Source organism: Mus pahari, chromosome 10 (genome assembly GCF_900095145.1).
Source record: "Mus pahari chromosome 10, PAHARI_EIJ_v1.1, whole genome shotgun sequence".
NCBI lineage: Eukaryota > Metazoa > Chordata > Mammalia > Rodentia > Muridae > Mus > Mus pahari.
The window spans coordinates 104019021-104035660 of record NC_034599.1 but is presented as its reverse complement, the minus strand read 5'-3'; the positions used below and the strand labels follow the sequence as shown (position 1 = coordinate 104035660).

Sequence of the window (16640 nt, the reverse complement as noted above, 5' to 3'; positions counted from 1 at the left end):
GGCAGGGCTGGCTGCCCGGGGGGAGGCGGGCTGTTTAAGGGTGCCTGTAGGGGAGTCTGACTTTGACCCCTGCACAGATGCTATCCCCATGATGCTGGCATGTGAGGACCGGCCAGTGCTTCAAGCCACCTTCCTTAGCAACAATTGCTTCGAACATCTTATTCGCCTCATCCAGAACAGCAAGGTGGGTGGGGTTCCACCTGGAGGCTGGAAGGCCTGGAGCCCAGGGCGAATCACATAGAAACCCCAGGTTGCTACTGAGCAAACATGGCTGTGGCCTGTGTTCGGTGGGAGGGCCTGGAGCCTGGGCAAGGTTTGTCCCTTCGGGTTCTGGCCCTACTCTGCTAGGAGAACTTGAACTAGGACTGCTTCCCACTGGTGCAGAACCCCGGCAGCTCCCCCTGGTCCTGTTCTAACTGCTTCTCCTCATCTCCTTCTCCTCTACTCTGCCCCTCCCCACAGCTTTACCTGCAGGCCCGGGCGCCCCCTGAGGGGGACAGTGACCTGGCTACCTGGTTACTGACTGAGCCCGATGTCCAGAAGGTACCACCCTGGGGCTGAGAAGCTCAGGCAGCAACCCCCTTGGCCACCCACCCCTGGGCTCCTTATCTGACCATTTCCTGTATTCTAGAACGGTGGATAAGTAGATACGTTGAGGCTTGGCATACTTGGCAGTGAGGGAGGGTGACGCTCCCATGCCCTCTTACCCCACCTTTCCAAGTCCTGTCCTAGAGACGCAACAGGAAGTGGTCGGTCTTCTGCTTACCTGGTGTGAGAATCGGGCGTTGGGTGTGGCTGGAAGGAACCTTCGAAACTCTTACCACCTACCCCATCCCCTGCTTCTCAGAAGGAGGCACAGAAGTTCAGGCACTGAATTGTCATCACTTACCAAGGCAGTCCCTGAGGGGCCGTTTCTTCTGTGGCTCCTGATTCCTATACTAAACAGATCTAGCTTCTTAAAATATGTCCTGTGCCTCCCCATCCCAAGGCGCATAGAAACTGCAGGGTGTCGGTGTGTGTCAGGGTGTGGACTGCAATAGCATCTGTGCCTTGGCCCAGCACCTGGTGGTAGAGGACTACAGGCTTCACACCTGGTCCCCACCCCAGAGCCTCTGCTCTGGCCTTGTTTTCATAAGGCAGCCCCCATGCTTAGTGCCCAGTGTGACTTTCTGTGAGCTCACCTGTCCATTCAACTCCAAGTCAGGCAGAGCGAGTCAGGTCAGGTGACTCCCCTGACCCTTGACTTTATTTACAGGCTAGGAGAAGGGAAAGTTGTCTGAGGTCACATCCCAGGGGGACTTGGTAGAGCTGGGCGCAGAGGGCCCAGAGGGTTCAACCATGGCTTAGCACTTACTGTCAAGCTCTCAGCCCCTCACCCCTCAGAATGGATCATGAGAGTGAGCAGTGTGCCTCTGACTCCGTCTCAGCTAAGCTGAGCCACAGTGTCCTCACTGATTTAGGGGATGGGGGACAGGGTAGGATTTAGAGATCTCGAAGGTTCTTCTGGCTCTCATGCCCTGTGATTGATGGCCCCAATACCCCTGAATACCTGTCAATCATCACGGGTGATGGGACACTCCATGGCTTGCTTGCACGTGTGTGTCTAACTTGGGTAGGGTTTTGGGAACTAGTACCAGTAAGCACCCCAGAGAACAGGAGGGGTGCAGAGGCAGTGTGCACCACTGGTCTGTGCCAGAGTCCCTTCCCAGCCTGAGTTTCTTTTCAGGCCTGGTAACCTTGCCCAAATCTACCCTGGCCTTATCTTTATGAGGCAGCTCATATGATAACAGCCCTGGAGGACTGTTAACTGTGGCCAGTGCAGTGTGAGCTGTGACCATACCTGTCAATGCCCTGAGCTGAGACCTCTACACTGTAGGCCTCGAGGGCTATCCCAGGAACATGAGATAGGAGAGCACTCCAGTTCAGGGCAGCACAGCTTGTGTGGCAAGGAGAGGGCCTGGTGTTCACAGGGGATTGCCAATCCAGCAGATGCCCTGGACCGTGGTGTACCTGGCCCTGCACCCCTCTTACTGTTAAGTCCTGCCAGCTGTGACACCCTGGCAGCTAAGTCTCCTGACTTCCCCTCTACCCCAAGGTGCTTGACCAGGACACTGATGCCATCGCAGTCCACGTGGTCAGAGTGCTGACCTGCATCATGAGTGGCTCCCCTTCGGCCAAGGTGAAGATGCTTTACTTTCTGAGATAGGAGTCAGAGGTGGAGGTCATTGTACTCATGTTTCCAAAACTGGCCTGTCACTCTTGTTCCTTGGAGAGCATGTGACGGCCGCTGTCGCTGGGGTGTGGTTCGACATGCTTGGTGGGTGTGGTCATCAGTATGTCCTGGGAGTTGGGTGTCCTGGGGCAGGGCCACGTAGGGAAAGGGCACTTGTGAGCTGACCATCATCTGTATAGCCTTCTGAGATGGATACAGGCCACTCCATCCTCTGATGTCCCTGCTCTTTCTGCACTGTGACCTAAGGCAGAACTAGCGAAGGCATTCCGCCTCGGAAGGGAGTGCGAGTTGCCCACAGAACCCATAGCTTTGCTTGTTGCCACTCTACTTTTTAGGAGGTGTTCAAGGAACGCATTGGCTACCAGCACCTGCAGGAGGTCCTGCAGAGCCACGGACCCCCCACCCACCGGCTGTTGCAGGAACTACTCAACATGGTGAGGACTGGGCTTGGGGCCTGGGTCCCAAAGGCAGCTGGCCTGAGCCAGTTCCCTATCCTGGAGGACTATTAACTGCGGCCAGTGCAATGTGTGCTGTGGCTTATCCGTACATGTCAGTGCCCTGAGATGAGCCCTCTACACTATAGGCCTGGAGGACTATCCCAGGAGCATACTGTTGATAGCTTGGCCGTACTCGGCCACAAGCCAAAAGCATGGGAGTTAGCAGGGCTCATTACTCGGTTAAGTGATCCTGGTCGTCCATCTTGGTGGCATGTGTTGCTTTCCCATACTGTGCACAACAGGAAGTGTCATAGCTGGCAAGGGGTCACCAGTGACCAGGATTGTCACGTTCTTTCCACCTACAGGCTGTGGAGGGTGACCACAGCATGCACCCACCTCCACCAATCCGCAACGAGCAGCCAGTGCTGGTGCTGATGCAGTGGCTACCTGCACTGCCCACAGCTGAGCTGCGCCTCTTTCTGGCACAACGCCTCTGGTGGCTCTGTGACAGCTGCCCTGCCAGCCGCACCACCTGTGTGCAAGCAGGCCTGGTGGGCTACCTGTTAGAGACACTTAACACGGGGACAGCCCTGGGAGCCCGCTGCCAGGAGCAGCTGTTAGCCTTGCTGCAAGCTCTGGGTCGCGTGTCACTACGGCCCTTGGAGCTGCGTCGCCTGCTGTGCCCCCCACCGGGACTGGACTCAGAGTCAAGTGGAACTGAATCACAGAAGGCTCGCCATGCAGGTGCCGTCATCCGGGCACTGTCGGGCATGGCCCGGCATCAGGGTCCTGCACGTGCCCTGCGCTACTTTGACCTCACGCCCAGCATGGCTGGCATCATGGTGCCGCCTGTGCAGCGGTGGCCAGGAGCCGGCTTTACCTTCCATGCCTGGCTGTGTCTACAATCCTCAGAGGCAGCTCCTACCTCAGCTCCCAGCCGGCCCCTCCAGCGGAAACAACTGTACAGGTAGGTAACCGCCAAGAGCTAGGGACCCACGGCTGGGGTGAGCAGGCGGGAGCAGGCATAACCGGCTTGCTTGCCTCCAGCTTTTTCACCAGCAGTGGCTCAGGGTTCGAGGCCTTCTTCACGGCAGCTGGCACCCTGGTGGTGGCCGTGTGCACACGGAAGGAGTACGTGACCGTGAGCTTGCCCGAAGTGTCCTTCGCAGATTCTGCCTGGGTGAGTTCCCATCCTTCTCACGTGGTCCAGTGTGGGCTGGGAACACCAAGAGTCAAAACACGGCTTGAGCCACCATAGCTTCCTTCCCTTCTAGCACTGCGTGGCCATTGTGCATGTGCCTGGGCGCCGACCCTTCAGTCAGAACTTGGTCAATGTCTTCAAAGATGGCCATCTGGTCAAGACAGTACCTTTTCGTTTCCCCTCGCTCAGTGAGGTATGCCAGGCAGGTTTGGGAGGCCATGGGTCAATTGGAGGGGCTTGGACCAGTGTGACCTGGAACCCTGTGTATCTTTAGTCTGTATCACTCTAAAGTACATAGTTTGGGGAGTCATGATGAGCTGGATATAGATGGAATCCTAGGCTTTGCCGGACGGGACCTGACTGCTCTCCCAATCCTGACCCTGCAGCCTTTCTCCTCCTGCTGTATTGGTTCTGCTGGGCACCGCACAACGACAACCACCACAGGGCTCCCCACATCATCGGTCTCCACGGCCTTGGCTCACACCCACCCCTCCCTCACCCGCTCCCAGTCAGTCCCAGCCTCCACAGGCCTGGGCTGGGGGCCTGGACTGGGGGCCCCTCTTCAGGAGGACAGCGTCAGTTCCACCCTTGCAGGCACCCAGGACACTCGGTGGGGAAGCCCCACATCTCTGGAGGGCGAGCTGGGGGCCGTAGCCATCTTCCATGAAGCCCTGCAAGCATCTGCCCTAAGGGTCCTGTGTAGCCTGGGTATGTAGCACCTGCTGTCAGTCATCCCCCTGCCTCTACCCCATTGTCCTGATTCCAGGGCATCAGGAAGATGGCACCCCTGGAAACCTGTTCTCTGGGCAGGCAAGGGAGTAGGCAAGCTATAGAGAAGGTTTGGCCAGAAGACCTAAGGCCTAAAGATTCGGCCTTTTCTCTCCAGGGCCCAATGAGCCGGCACCCTTCAAGCCTGAGGGTGAACTGCACGAGTTTGGTACCAAGTTGCTCCTCCATTACTCACCGCAGGTATTTAGGGTTAGGGAACTATCAGTGCTTCCTGGCTCTGTCCTCTGGCTCCCACTTCCAATCTGTCGCTCCCTTCTCCATTTGATCCAGGCCTGTAAGAACAACATCTGTCTGGACCTGTCCCCTGGCCATGGGCTGGATGGCCGCTTGACAGGACATAGGGTGGAGACATGGGACGTGAAGGTACGTGCATCTATGTGTAGAGTGTACACAGGTAGCGTTGGGAGCAGTGTTGGGCCCTGGCAGGGTTTGCGAGACCAGTTTGAGAGAGTCCAGGCTTAAGGCAAGACGCTGGTTGGGGACTGTCCTCTCATTCCTCACTGTCCCCCCCCACCCCCCAGGATGTGGTGAACTGTGTAGGGGGCATGGGTGCCCTGCTGCCCTTGCTGGAGCGAGTGGCTGTGCAGCCCCAGGAGGCCGAGGCCGGCCCATATGAAACGCACGACCTCGTAGGACCTGAGCTGACCTCAGGCCGAAACACTCAGGGCCTGCTTCTCCCCCTGGGCAGGTCCTCTGGTGAGTGTCCTTCCCTCCTAGGCTCAGGGTGGAGGTGGGGAGGAAGTCTTGGTATGGGGCTGGGGGGATGTACTTGAGGTAGTGGCTTCTGGCACACCCTTGACCAACCTCTGCCCTCTTCCTGGTGGCCACAGAGGAACGGATGGAGAGGAACGCAGTGGCTGCCTTTCTCCTGATGCTTCGGAACTTACTGCAGAGCCACACTGTGAATCAGGAAAGCCTGGTGCAATGCCAGGGGCCTGCCATCATAGGGGCCCTTCTGCGCAAGGTGAGGCATGGTGCGTGGGTGGAGAGACAGGGGTGGGGGGTGGGGGAGGACTTCTGGACAGTGGGGCCTGAGGGAGCGAGGGAGAGGGCAGGAAGGTGGTTCAGAAGAAGTTGGGCCGTAACCCCGCCCGCCTGGAGGTTGTACTTCAGAGATGGCAGCAGCCCCGAAAGGCTGTGAGCAGGGGTGATTCTTCATGCCTGCCGTTGGGAAAACTGGAAACTGAGTGGCTGGGACAGCAGGCAGACAGAACCTGACATCTCAGGCTGCTCCGTTTCCCTCAGGTCCCCAGTTGGGCCATGGATATGAATGTCCTCATGTCTGCCCAGCTGCTGATGGAGCAGGTGGCTGCTGATGGCGGTGGGCCCCTCCTCTACTTGCTCTATCAGCATCTGCTCTTCAACTTTCACCTCTGGACCCTCAGTGACTTCGCTGTGCGCCTGGGTAGGTGAGGGGCTTGGGAAAGAGGCCTGGGTACCTGCCAGGCAGGGCGAGAAGCCTCAGCCTTGCTCTGTAATCTGAGAGGACATAGAGGGCGGAGCCTTGCCCTGGAGGGAGTGAAGAAGCTTTCTGCTGCTGTCCACCCAGGTCACATCCAGTACATGTCTAGCATAGTCCGCGAGCACAGACAGAAACTTCGGAAGAAGTACGGAGTTCAGTTCATCCTTGATGCTCTACGCACGCACTACAGGTTAGGCTGGTGGGCCCCGTGGATGTCGGAGGTCCGGCTCAGCAGACACTGGTATGGGGACAGGATGACTCGCTGCCCCAGCTTACCTGCCTGTTCCCCCCCCCCCCCCCATTTTACCTCCTACCTACCCCGCTGGCTGTGCTTGTCGGACCTGCCAGTCCGCAGCGCGAGCGCCCCCTAGCGGCAGATGACCTGCGTACAGTACAGACTTCCCTTTTGGGTCTGGTGCGTGAGTTCTTGGTTCGGAACTTCTCGGTGGAGGACATGCAGGTTGTATTGAACTTTTTGGTAGCCACCAGTGATGATGGCCAGGTAGGCTGGAGGTTGGGGAGGGTGAGGCTTGGGTGGGAGGTATATAGGCCAGCTGGGGAACCCATCTTAGGGTGACATTCCATATATCCTCAGGTGGTGGGCACACTGGAGCTGTTGCTAGCCCTGCTTCAGGGTTCTCCAGTGCAAGACCCCTTGGCCTTCTTCCTGTTGGAGCTGGGGAACCTTGAGGTGCTGCTCACACTGCTGGTGCGGCCAAAGTCAACACCCCTTTTGACCGACAGGGTCTGCAAGGTATGCCCAGCCCCCTCCTGACCTTTTAATCCTATTTACTGAGGCTGCTGGCTAGAAGCTAAAGAAACTTTAAAGCCATTTTCACAGGCCTCTTCTGGAGCCACACACCCGTGCAGTGGCCCCTCCTATGCTAAATCCTCTGTGATGACAGCCTCTTGGTTTCCTTCACACAGATCTTGCGAAGACTGCAGCAGAATGAGCGGTTACCTGAGCGGAACCGCCAGAGGATACAGCTGCGCGACTGTGGTCTCCAGGGTCTTGTTGCTAGCTTGTCGGAAGGGAGCGTCTCTCCCCAGCTCTGCCAGGGCCTTTATAAGCTGTTTGTAGGGACAGGTATGACCTGGCTGGGACCAAGAGGCAGACGGACAGAGGGAGAGATCAGTGGGGATGTGTCGGGGTAGGGCTGGTGGGAAGCGGGAGTGTTCACATGGGGACAGGATTGAGGTAGTCCCTCTACTGTGTCAGTCCCTCAGGTTTTATCCCCAGACTGCCTGAATCTCTCAGATTTGTTGGCTGTTGTACAGCTATCCCTCCAGGCTGACCTCGGCGTCCGCCTAGACATCTGTCGTCAGGTAAGAGAAAAAGTGTGGGGAGATAAAAGGATGGCTTCTGCTCCCTGGAGCTCCTTTTGCCTATCTGGGATGGGGGACCTTTGTAGGTCCCCGCTGTTACGACCTTGGGATGGGGATCTAGGAAAGCAGTCAGATGACTTGCTTACTTGCTGTCCCCTGGTTTGGCAGCTCTTTCACCTCATCTATGGACAGCCAGACGTCGTTCGGCTGCTGGCCCGACAAGCTGGCTGGCAGGATGTGCTGACCCGGCTGTATGTCCTCGAGGCTGCCACAGACAGTGGTCCCCCACGCTTTCTCCCAGAGCTGCCAACCTCAGAGCTGGCCCTATCTCCACCGGCCACTGAGTCGCCCACTGACTCTTCTGACGTCTTCCTGCCTACAGAGTCCCCTTGCCCTGATCCGGATGCTTTCTACCACGCCCTCTCCCCGTTCAGTACACCCTTTGACCTGGGTTTGGAACGGGCCAGCATTGGCTCAGGCAATACCGCTGGTGGTGGCAGCAGCAATGGGACTGTTACCCCGGCCAGCCAGCCTGGCACGCCCTCCCCGCTGGATGGGCCACGGCCCTTCCCAACTGCCCAAGGCCGCCACAGCTCCAGTCTCTCCAACGTGCTGGAGGATGGCAGCCTGCTAGAGCCCACGGTCAGTGGAGATGATACCTCGAACACGAGCAACCCGCAGGTGAGGCAGCCACCTTCCGACATTGCACTGTGTCTGGAGAGCACACCTCAGGAGTGGAGAGTTGGCAGTGTGGATGGTCCAAAGATGCGCTCTAGTGTCAGGGCTGATACTGGCATGCAGTTGTGTTAAGCCTGGGGGAGGAGAGCAGCCACCACACAGGGCCCAGGCATTATAGGTCTACAGATAGAGACTGTCTTCTAGAGGGACAGGCAGTACTCTTAACTGCTGAGCCACCTCTCCAGCCCCACTTCTCTTTGAGAATTCCTAGGCAGCCTGGAAGACTTAGAGTAAGGCCTTTGTGAGTATCTCCTCTCTGAAGTCCAACAGAACCCCGGGTTCCCCCCCCCCCCCCCCCCGAGTTCAGAAAGTGGCTGAAGCCCTTAGGCCATTTTTCCAAGGCCTTGGTGCCAGTCTGGCTATTTGCTGAATGCTGCCTCTCATCATTCCTGCCTGTGGGTAGACAGGGGGCGCTGAGCAGAGATTCCCCTCCCCCACAGCCCACAGCACCTTCCTGTCCCCACAGCAAACCCCTGAAGAGGAGCTGTGCAACTTACTCACCAACGTGCTATTCTCAGTGACATGGCGGGGCGTGGAGGGCAGTGCGGAGGCCGCCTGGCGGGAGCGTGGCCAGGTCTTCTCCGTGCTTACCCAGCTGGGGGCCTCCGCCACACTTGTGCGACCACCAGACTGCATCAAGCGCAGGTAAGAAGTCAGGAGGCGATGGGTCTCTGGGAGCCAGGACATTGCAAGGTCGGTACTGAGTCCCTCTCTTGGCCAGCCTCCTAGAGATGATGTTAGAGTCAGCCCTGACTGACATCAAGGAGGCGCCCCCAGGAGGCCTGGCCAACCTTTCCCAGCAGGCACTGTGGCTGCTCCGTTTACTGCAGGATTTTCTATGTGCTGAGGGCCACGGTAACCAGGAGCTATGGAGTGAGAAGGTACGACTATTCGGAGGGGTGGGAGCCACACACATTCTGTGTCCTCATAAACTGAGGGTGTCTAGTCTAGGAGATGGGAGGGTACACAGGGCAGTCTTGGATACATCAGCGTTGGTATCTATCAGCCTGTCTAGTCAGGCCAAGCGTTAGGTGGGTGACAGCGTCGGAGTTGGGCTGTACCGGTATCCCTTACAGTGAGGGCAGTGGCCTTGACTCAAACCTTACTTAGCCTCCAGCACAAACTTTACCTTGTTTTTTCCCCCAAATCCCTGTCCTTGTATGCCAACATGCTGGAAATATGTTCTGTGTGGCAGCTCTTCGAAGGTGTGTGCAACCTGCTTGATCGCCTGGGCGCCTGGCCACATCTCGCCAATAGCACAGCAGATCTCCGGGAGATGGCGCAGATCGGCTTACGTCTTGTGCTTGGGTACATCCTCTTGGAAGACCCGCAGGTGAGCATGCAGGAGGGCAGCAGAGGTGGAGGTCTAGCTGGTGGGGGTCTAGCAATTGTCTAGCAATCCTCACTGCCTTGCACCTCCAGCTGCATGCCCAGGCCTATGTGAAGCTGCACACACTGCTGCAGACCGCAGTGCCGACCCGCCGGGAGGAGGCGTGCTACGTGCTCTCCAAGCTGGAGGCAGCGCTCAGCCGGGCGCTGACCACCTCTTCCTCCGAGACTGAACATACGTCTACAGCCATGGCAGCCTCTGAGCGCTGTTCGTGGTTGGTGCCATTGGTCCGCACGCTGTTGGACCGTGCGTATGGGCCCCTGGGACTGCAGTGGGGGCTGCCCTCCTTACCACCCACCAATGGAAGCCCCACCTTCTTTGAGGACTTCCAGGCTTTTTGTGCCACACCCGAATGGCGCCACTTCATCGACAAGCAGGTGCCTGAAGGAAGTGGCGGGTTGAGGAAGAGGAATGGGGGCTAGGGCACGCCTCGCGAGTACCGGTCTCTCTCCCTGTCAATCCTCCAGGTTCAGCCAACTATGTCTAAGTTTGAAATGGACACATATGCTAAGAGCCATGACCTCATGTCAGGCTTCTGGAATGCCTGCTACGACACACTAATGAGCAGCGGGCAGCGGCATCAGCGGGACCGCATCCAAAGTCGGCGGGCCTTCAAGGTGTGCAACCCAGACTGGGGGACGGTGCACCTCAGTGGCTGGAGACAGCTAATAGGGCAGGGTAGAGAATGGATTGGAGAAACAGCAGCCAGGGGGATTGACCTATTCCTTCCTCCACAGGAGCTGGTCCTAGAACCTGCCCAGCGCAGGGCTCGTGTGGAGGGACTGCGCTATGCATCCCTACTGAAGCAGCAGGCAGCGCAGCACTCGACGGCGCTGCTCCACTGGGGGGCGCTGTGGCGCCAGCTTTCTAGCCCCTGTGGGGCCTGGGCACTGAGGTGGGCTGTTTGGTAGAAAAGGAACCCTGACCCTGAGTGCCAGATGGCCTTTGGCTCTCTGCTCAAGTCCTTGAAAGTAATGGAAAATGAATAAAACAGTAGTCTCAGCTGGGCTGTGGTGGCGCACACCTTTCATTCCCTGAACTTAGGAGGCAGAAGCAGGCCGATCTCTGAGTTCGAGCCCAGCCTAGTCCACAGAACAAGTTCTAGGACATCCAAGGCTACACAGAAAATACCAGAAAACAAAGCAAACCCCAGCAGTTTTAAAGTGGGGGCCCTGTAACGTTTTCGCTGGCCCATGACAACTCCTGGTGATATATCTGCAGGGTCCCTCCAGTCCCCCACTGGAAGCTGTCTAGTGCAGAGACATACTCCCGTATGCGACTAAAACTGGTACCCAATCATCACTTCGACCCTCACCTGGAAGCTAGTGCCCTACGTGACAATCTCGGTGAGTGTGGTGTGCTGCTTCACCCAGCTGGTATTTCCCATCATGCCTTGCTCTAATTAAGTCCCGCTGGCCTCCTGCAGGTGAAGCTCCCATGACACCCACTGAGGAGACCTCACTGCCTCTGGCAGTGACCAAAGAGGCCAAAATCAGTGCCCCTCCGGAGGAGCTGCTTGAGGACCAGTTAGGGGAGGAGGATCTAGCTGCGCTCGAGTCCCTGTGAGTGGGTGGGCTGGGGCTGCCAGGGGATGGCTGCCTTCTGTGGGGCTGGCGCTGAGTCTGTGTCTTTTGCTGGCCAACTTGAGTACCCTGAAGGGACTCTCCAACCCCAAGTTTGGGGGTTATTTAAAAAGGGTGGGTGCTCTTTAGTAGCTGAGCACCCGTGAGCAAGGCTCAGAAAAACCAGGATGTTGGGGGGACCTGGCATATGGCAGGAGTGTGTGAGGAGAAGCAGGGCAGAGGGAGGGTGAGCCGACAAGCAGCCAGAAGGACTTTTAAGTCTGTCGAGGGCACGGGGTCAGTGAGCAGGAGGCCCTGGCCAGCTCCTCTCCATCAGGGAGGTATGAACATGTGATCTCATGGCTCGCTGGTCTTGGAGCTTGGCAAGAAGGGATGCCCATCCCTAGCTGAAGTAAATGCTGCCCCCAGGATGGAGGAGGCGGCCGAGCTAGATGAGCAGCGCGAGAAGCTTCTGTTGTCAGCTGAGTGCCAGCTCGTCACAGTGGTGGCTGTGGTCCCAGGACTCTTAGAGGTCACCACGCAGCACGTGTATTTCTATGACGGCAGTACGGAACGCGTGGAAACGGAGGAAGGTGTGTCCTGATGGAGCTGATGGAGGGGCGACAGAGAATGGCCAAAGTCCAGGCTGGGCCGGAGCCAGCGACTCCTTATACCTACTCTTGGTTGCTCTGCAGGCATTGGCCATGACTTCCGGCGCCCCTTGGCCCAGCTGCGTGAGGTCCACCTGCGGCGTTTCAACCTGCGGCGTTCAGCGCTCGAGCTCTTCTTCATTGACCAGTCCAACTACTTCCTCAACTTCCCACACAAGGTGGCTGCGTCCTCCGCTTCATCCCCTTGCCAGGCTCCCAGGCCCCAGCTCTACCCAATCCCACCCCACACGCAGGTACGGAACCAGGTGTACTCATGGCTCCTGCGCCTCAGGCCACCCACCCAAGGCTACCTAAGCAGCCGCTCCCCCCAGGAGATGCTTCGTGCCTCGGGACTTACCCAGGTAAGAGACCTAGATCCCGTGTGTGTGGGGTATGAGGTGAAGACTTTGTAGACAGGGGGTTCTGGACAACTTCAATGCCCACCCTTTGCCATTGTGCCCTCCAGAAATGGGTACAGAGAGAGATATCCAACTTCGAGTACCTCATGCAACTCAACACAATTGCAGGGCGCACCTACAATGACCTGTCTCAGTACCCTGTGGTGAGCCCCGCTCTGCCTCTCTCCCCACTCCCCGCCTCCAACCCCACTGTCAGTGCCTAAGCACTGTCCCTGAGTAGTTTACCTGTGACTAAGATGTGATCTCTTGTTCCCCCGACACTGCCTCGCTCCCCTGCCCTCTTTGCTTCCTGCTGGGCCTTGGTCTCCCTGGAAGGAGTGTCAGTCACAGACCTCCTGTGCTCCTGTAGGCTTTCCAAGTAGTATCATGAGCAGGCTCTACCCATCTTCCTGAGGGTTGAGGGTAAAGCAGGGTGGGCTGGCAGGCAGGCCGTCGGGGTCTTCATACAGCTCCTTTCCTGGGTGGGCGTCCAGTTCCCCTGGGTCTTGCAGGACTATGTGTCCCCAGTCTTGGACCTCAGCAATCCAGCTGTCTTCCGGGACCTGTCCAAACCCATCGGTGTGGTGAATCCCAAGCATGCGCAGCTCGTGAGGGAGAAGTGAGCCTTGTGGGCAGGGCAGGGCTCAGTGGGTTGGGGATGGATGCGCGTAGGTCTTCTGCTGACCTGCGCTGCCTGTGGCTTCAGGTATGAGAGCTTTGAGGACCCAGCAGGCACAATCGACAAGTTCCACTATGGCACGCACTATTCCAACGCAGCAGGCGTGATGCACTACCTCATCCGCGTGGAACCCTTCACCTCCCTGCATGTCCAGCTGCAGAGCGGCCGGTGCGCCCAGGGGTGACGGAAGGGTGGAGAGGAGGGCGCACAGTCTCCCTGGCAACTTCTTATGCTGCCTCCGGTTTTATGTATCCCACTGTATCTATCATCTGACCCTGGCTGTGTCTCTCCACCAGCTTCGACTGCTCTGACCGGCAATTCCACTCGGTGGCAGCAGCCTGGCAGGCACGGCTGGAGAGCCCCGCCGACGTGAAGGAGCTCATTCCAGAGTTTTTCTACTTTCCTGACTTCCTGGAGAACCAGAATGGTAGCATGCGAGGCACCGGGGCTTGGGCATAGTGACCGGACAGGGATGTCCAGGGGGGGTGAGGAATACGCAGGCGCACTGCTGACCTTCTCCTCTGCTAGGCTTTGACCTGGGCTGCCTCCAGTTGACCAACGAGAAGGTGGGTGATGTGGTGCTGCCCCCGTGGGCCAGCAGCCCCGAGGATTTCATCCACAAGCACCGCCAGGCTCTGGTGAGGAGGTGATCATACATACACAGGCAGCCAGGGTTGAGAGTTGCGGTGGGATTCAGTCCCTGGATTGACCGCCACTCCCTACCCTCAGGAGTCAGAGTATGTGTCCACCCACTTGCACGAATGGATTGACCTCATCTTTGGCTATAAGCAGCGGGGTCCAGCAGCCGAGGAGGCCCTCAATGTCTTCTATTACTGCACTTACGAAGGTAGGCAGCGTGCCGCACGTGAGATGGGGCCAGGGCACAGACAGTGGCAATAAAGAAAGGACAGTGAAGGAGTTTTAACCCCTCGCCTTCCTCTCAGGGGCGGTTGACCTGGACCACGTGGCAGATGAACGGGAGCGGAAGGCCCTGGAAGGCATCATCAGTAACTTCGGGCAGACTCCTTGTCAGCTGCTGAAGGTGAGGACTGTGGGGAGACGGTGGTGAAGGACACTTGTGGCACGGTGCTGACCAGCTCTTGTCTCCAGGAGCCACATCCGCCCCGGCTCTCGGCTGAGGAAGTGGCCACCCGCCTCGCCCGGCTGGACACTAACTCACCTAGCATTTTCCAGAACCTCAACCAGCTCAAGGCCTTTTTTGCTGAGGTGAGAAGTGGGCAGGAACTTAGCTTCCTGTGTAAGATGGGTTTAACCACACGTCCTTACCCATCTGCGGGCAGACATCTTGGGGACATGCCGGTAGGAGGAGGGCCAGGATGAACTTCCTGAGGGCAGTTAGGATGGAGAGAGAGTCTGGCCTTGGACCCCTTCCTGCATCTTCATGCACGCTCCCCTTTCCTGCTGTCACTGGGCTGAGGCCAAGGAGTAATGGGATGAGAGGACCAAGGCTGAGCCCGGGCTCGACCCTGGGGTCTTCTGTGTCTACCTCAGCTTCTCCCTCTTTCTGTGATGGCCTCCTACGTGCCCACTGCTGTTATGTCTGCCTCTCAGACTCACCTCTCTATGACACCCACTGTGTCCCTGGGGTCAAGGGCCAAGGAGGGTACCTATTGAGAAGACTGTCTTCTTGGGGTTTCTGCTGTCCCTCAGTCAGCCTTCCACATTTCTCTGCAGGTTGTCAGTGAGGGTGTACCTCTGGTCTTAGCTCTGGTTCCCCACCGACAGTCACACTCCTTTATCACCCAGAGCTCCTCAGATATGTTGGTAAGTACACTGGGCAGGTTCCCGTTAGCTTCATCTCTTCTGCCTCTGTTCTAAGCTACCATAGCATATTCTTACCCACAGGTGACTGTAAGTGCCAGTGGGCTGCTGGGCACTCATACCTGGCTGCCCTATGACCGGAACATCAATAACTACTTCACCTTCAGCAAAGATCCCACCATGGGGAGCCCCAAGTAAGGCAGGGCCGCGGGTAGGGGTGTGCTATGAATGTCCTACACCCCGAACCACCTCCCCATTTAAACAGAATGCAGGCCAGCTGCAGGGGAGGGGTTGGCTAAGGCCCCGCTAGCCCAGACCTCTCCCCCGTGGCCCAGCCTCGCCTACTGTCTTCCCCTTGGTTTAGGGTGCAGAAACTACTGCGTGGGCCCTGGGTCCCAGGCAGTGGCGTGAGTGCACAAGCACTAGCAGTAGCTCCCGACGGAAAGCTGCTCTTCAGTGGTGGCCACTGGGATGGCAGCCTACGAGTGACTTCACTACCCCGTGGCAGGTTGTTGAACCAGCTAAGCCGACACCTTGGTATGAGCAGCCCTGGTGCCAGGGAGGCAGATGTGGAATGGGTTCCGAGTTGGGCCTGGAAGGGTGTGACAACTCTGCGTGTCCCCCCCTTCCTGTGCAGATGTAGTGACCTGCCTTGCACTGGACACCTGTGGCATCTACCTCATCTCCGGCTCCCGGGATACCACGTGCATGGTGTGGCGTCTTCTGCAGCAGGTGTGTGTGATGGGCACACCTGTGAGGTCCCTGTCTCCCAGACTAGAAGTCCATCTGTCCCTCAGGGAGCCATCAGAACTGCCCCCTGTCACTCCCTTCCCCTTCCTACTGTGAGCAAGTCTGGGGCTCCGTTACTCCCCAACCCTCTGGCTTGCATAAAATCTTCACTTGCCTGAGTCTTAAGTTAGCCCTGACTTCCCACAGAGCGGTCTGTCAGCAGGGCTGGCACCAAAGCCTGTACAGGTCTTATACGGACATGAAGCTACAGTGAGCTGTGTGGCCATCAGCACTGAACTTGACATGGCAGTGTCTGGATCTGAGGTGTGTGTACATCCCCTGGGGAGGAGGAGGTTCCCTGGGCACTGTCTCCAGAGACTCCAGTTCTCTGCTCAGCACCCTAATCCGCCTTCCTGTAGGATGGGACTGTGATCATACATACTGTACGTCGAGGCCAGTTTGTGGCAGCATTAAGGCCTCCAGGTGCCACACTGCCTGGACCTGTATCGCACTTAGCACTGGGGGCTGAAGGCCAGATTGTCGTACAAAGCTCTGCTTGTGAACGTCCTGGGGCCCAGGTATGGGGACAGGGTACCCTACAAAGACACTGGGGCAGCTGGAACGGTGAGGCGGTTGCTGATGTCCCCAATTCTTCCAGGTCACCTACTCCTTGCACCTGTATTCAGTGAATGGGAGGTTGCGGGCTTCAGTGGCCCTGACCGAGCAGCCCACAGCCCTGACTGTGGCAGAAGACTTTGTTCTGCTGGGCACCGCCCAGTGCTCTCTACATATCCTCCACTTGAACAAGTGAGCCCCCCCTCTCAGTTCCTGGCCCCTCTAGGTGGAAGTTGTTGGCACAGGGTAATAGAGAGTGCATCCTACCCACTAGCATATGTCACTCATGGGGATTCTTGCCCTGGACCTCCCTAACTAACCCTTAGCTACACAGTTGTGGGGGTTCTATAAACCAGGAATTCAGCTTAGCCAGGCTTCAAATGCAGACAAAGTAGATGCACCACAAGGCGTCTGTTAGCTGGCTTCCTTGCGGTTGTGACTTGGTGTACACCTACTTCCCTGCTCCAGGTTGCGGCCCGCCGTGCCTCCCCTGCCCATGAAAGTGCCAGTCCACAGTGTGTCTGTGACCAAGGAGCGCAGTCATGTGCTGGTGGGCCTGGAAGATGGCAAATTGATCGTTGTGGGCGCTGGGCAGCCTTCTGAGGTGAGGAGGAGGGCAGCTTGGCCGGCCGGGCAGGCGGGTGGCGGG

At 57.8% G+C, this 16640-nt stretch overlaps 1 protein-coding gene across 3 annotated transcripts in view; it reads left to right on the top strand.

Annotated features, from left to right (window-relative positions):
* Nbeal2 (neurobeachin like 2) overlaps positions 1-16640 on the top strand; it is a 29880-nt gene that overhangs the window by 12749 nt on the left and 491 nt on the right. Inside the window, exons 9-53 of one of the 3 annotated variants that reach the window (XM_021206669.2) lie at positions 78-184; positions 463-543; positions 2096-2179; positions 2569-2667; positions 3036-3637; positions 3718-3850; positions 3945-4064; positions 4258-4579; positions 4758-4840; positions 4931-5023; positions 5182-5356; positions 5491-5624; positions 5906-6065; positions 6210-6312; positions 6471-6624; positions 6718-6876; positions 7050-7209; positions 7342-7448; positions 7617-8129; positions 8653-8831; positions 8908-9067; positions 9382-9519; positions 9609-9953; positions 10044-10193; positions 10314-10471; positions 10798-10922; positions 11003-11138; positions 11568-11731; positions 11834-12150; positions 12255-12350; positions 12681-12805; positions 12893-13033; positions 13162-13292; positions 13394-13503; positions 13595-13712; positions 13810-13907; positions 13976-14092; positions 14561-14650; positions 14732-14841; positions 15012-15184; positions 15285-15379; positions 15584-15700; positions 15796-15954; positions 16035-16183; positions 16460-16595. In XM_021206669.2, the coding sequence (XP_021062328.1) occupies positions 78-184; positions 463-543; positions 2096-2179; positions 2569-2667; positions 3036-3637; positions 3718-3850; positions 3945-4064; positions 4258-4579; positions 4758-4840; positions 4931-5023; positions 5182-5356; positions 5491-5624; positions 5906-6065; positions 6210-6312; positions 6471-6624; positions 6718-6876; positions 7050-7209; positions 7342-7448; positions 7617-8129; positions 8653-8831; positions 8908-9067; positions 9382-9519; positions 9609-9953; positions 10044-10193; positions 10314-10471; positions 10798-10922; positions 11003-11138; positions 11568-11731; positions 11834-12150; positions 12255-12350; positions 12681-12805; positions 12893-13033; positions 13162-13292; positions 13394-13503; positions 13595-13712; positions 13810-13907; positions 13976-14092; positions 14561-14650; positions 14732-14841; positions 15012-15184; positions 15285-15379; positions 15584-15700; positions 15796-15954; positions 16035-16183; positions 16460-16595 (7226 nt within the window). Of the gene's footprint in view, positions 1-77; positions 185-462; positions 544-2095; positions 2180-2568; positions 2668-3035; positions 3638-3717; positions 3851-3944; positions 4065-4257; positions 4580-4757; positions 4841-4930; positions 5024-5181; positions 5357-5490; positions 5625-5905; positions 6066-6209; positions 6313-6470; positions 6625-6717; positions 6877-7049; positions 7210-7341; positions 7449-7616; positions 8130-8652; positions 8832-8907; positions 9068-9381; positions 9520-9608; positions 9954-10043; positions 10194-10313; positions 10472-10797; positions 10923-11002; positions 11139-11567; positions 11732-11833; positions 12151-12254; positions 12351-12680; positions 12806-12892; positions 13034-13161; positions 13293-13393; positions 13512-13594; positions 13713-13809; positions 13908-13975; positions 14093-14560; positions 14651-14731; positions 14842-15011; positions 15185-15284; positions 15380-15583; positions 15701-15795; positions 15955-16034; positions 16184-16459; positions 16596-16640 lie in introns of those variants that run through there. The other 2 variants (XM_021206670.2, XM_029543429.1) reach the window with 2 other exon arrangements.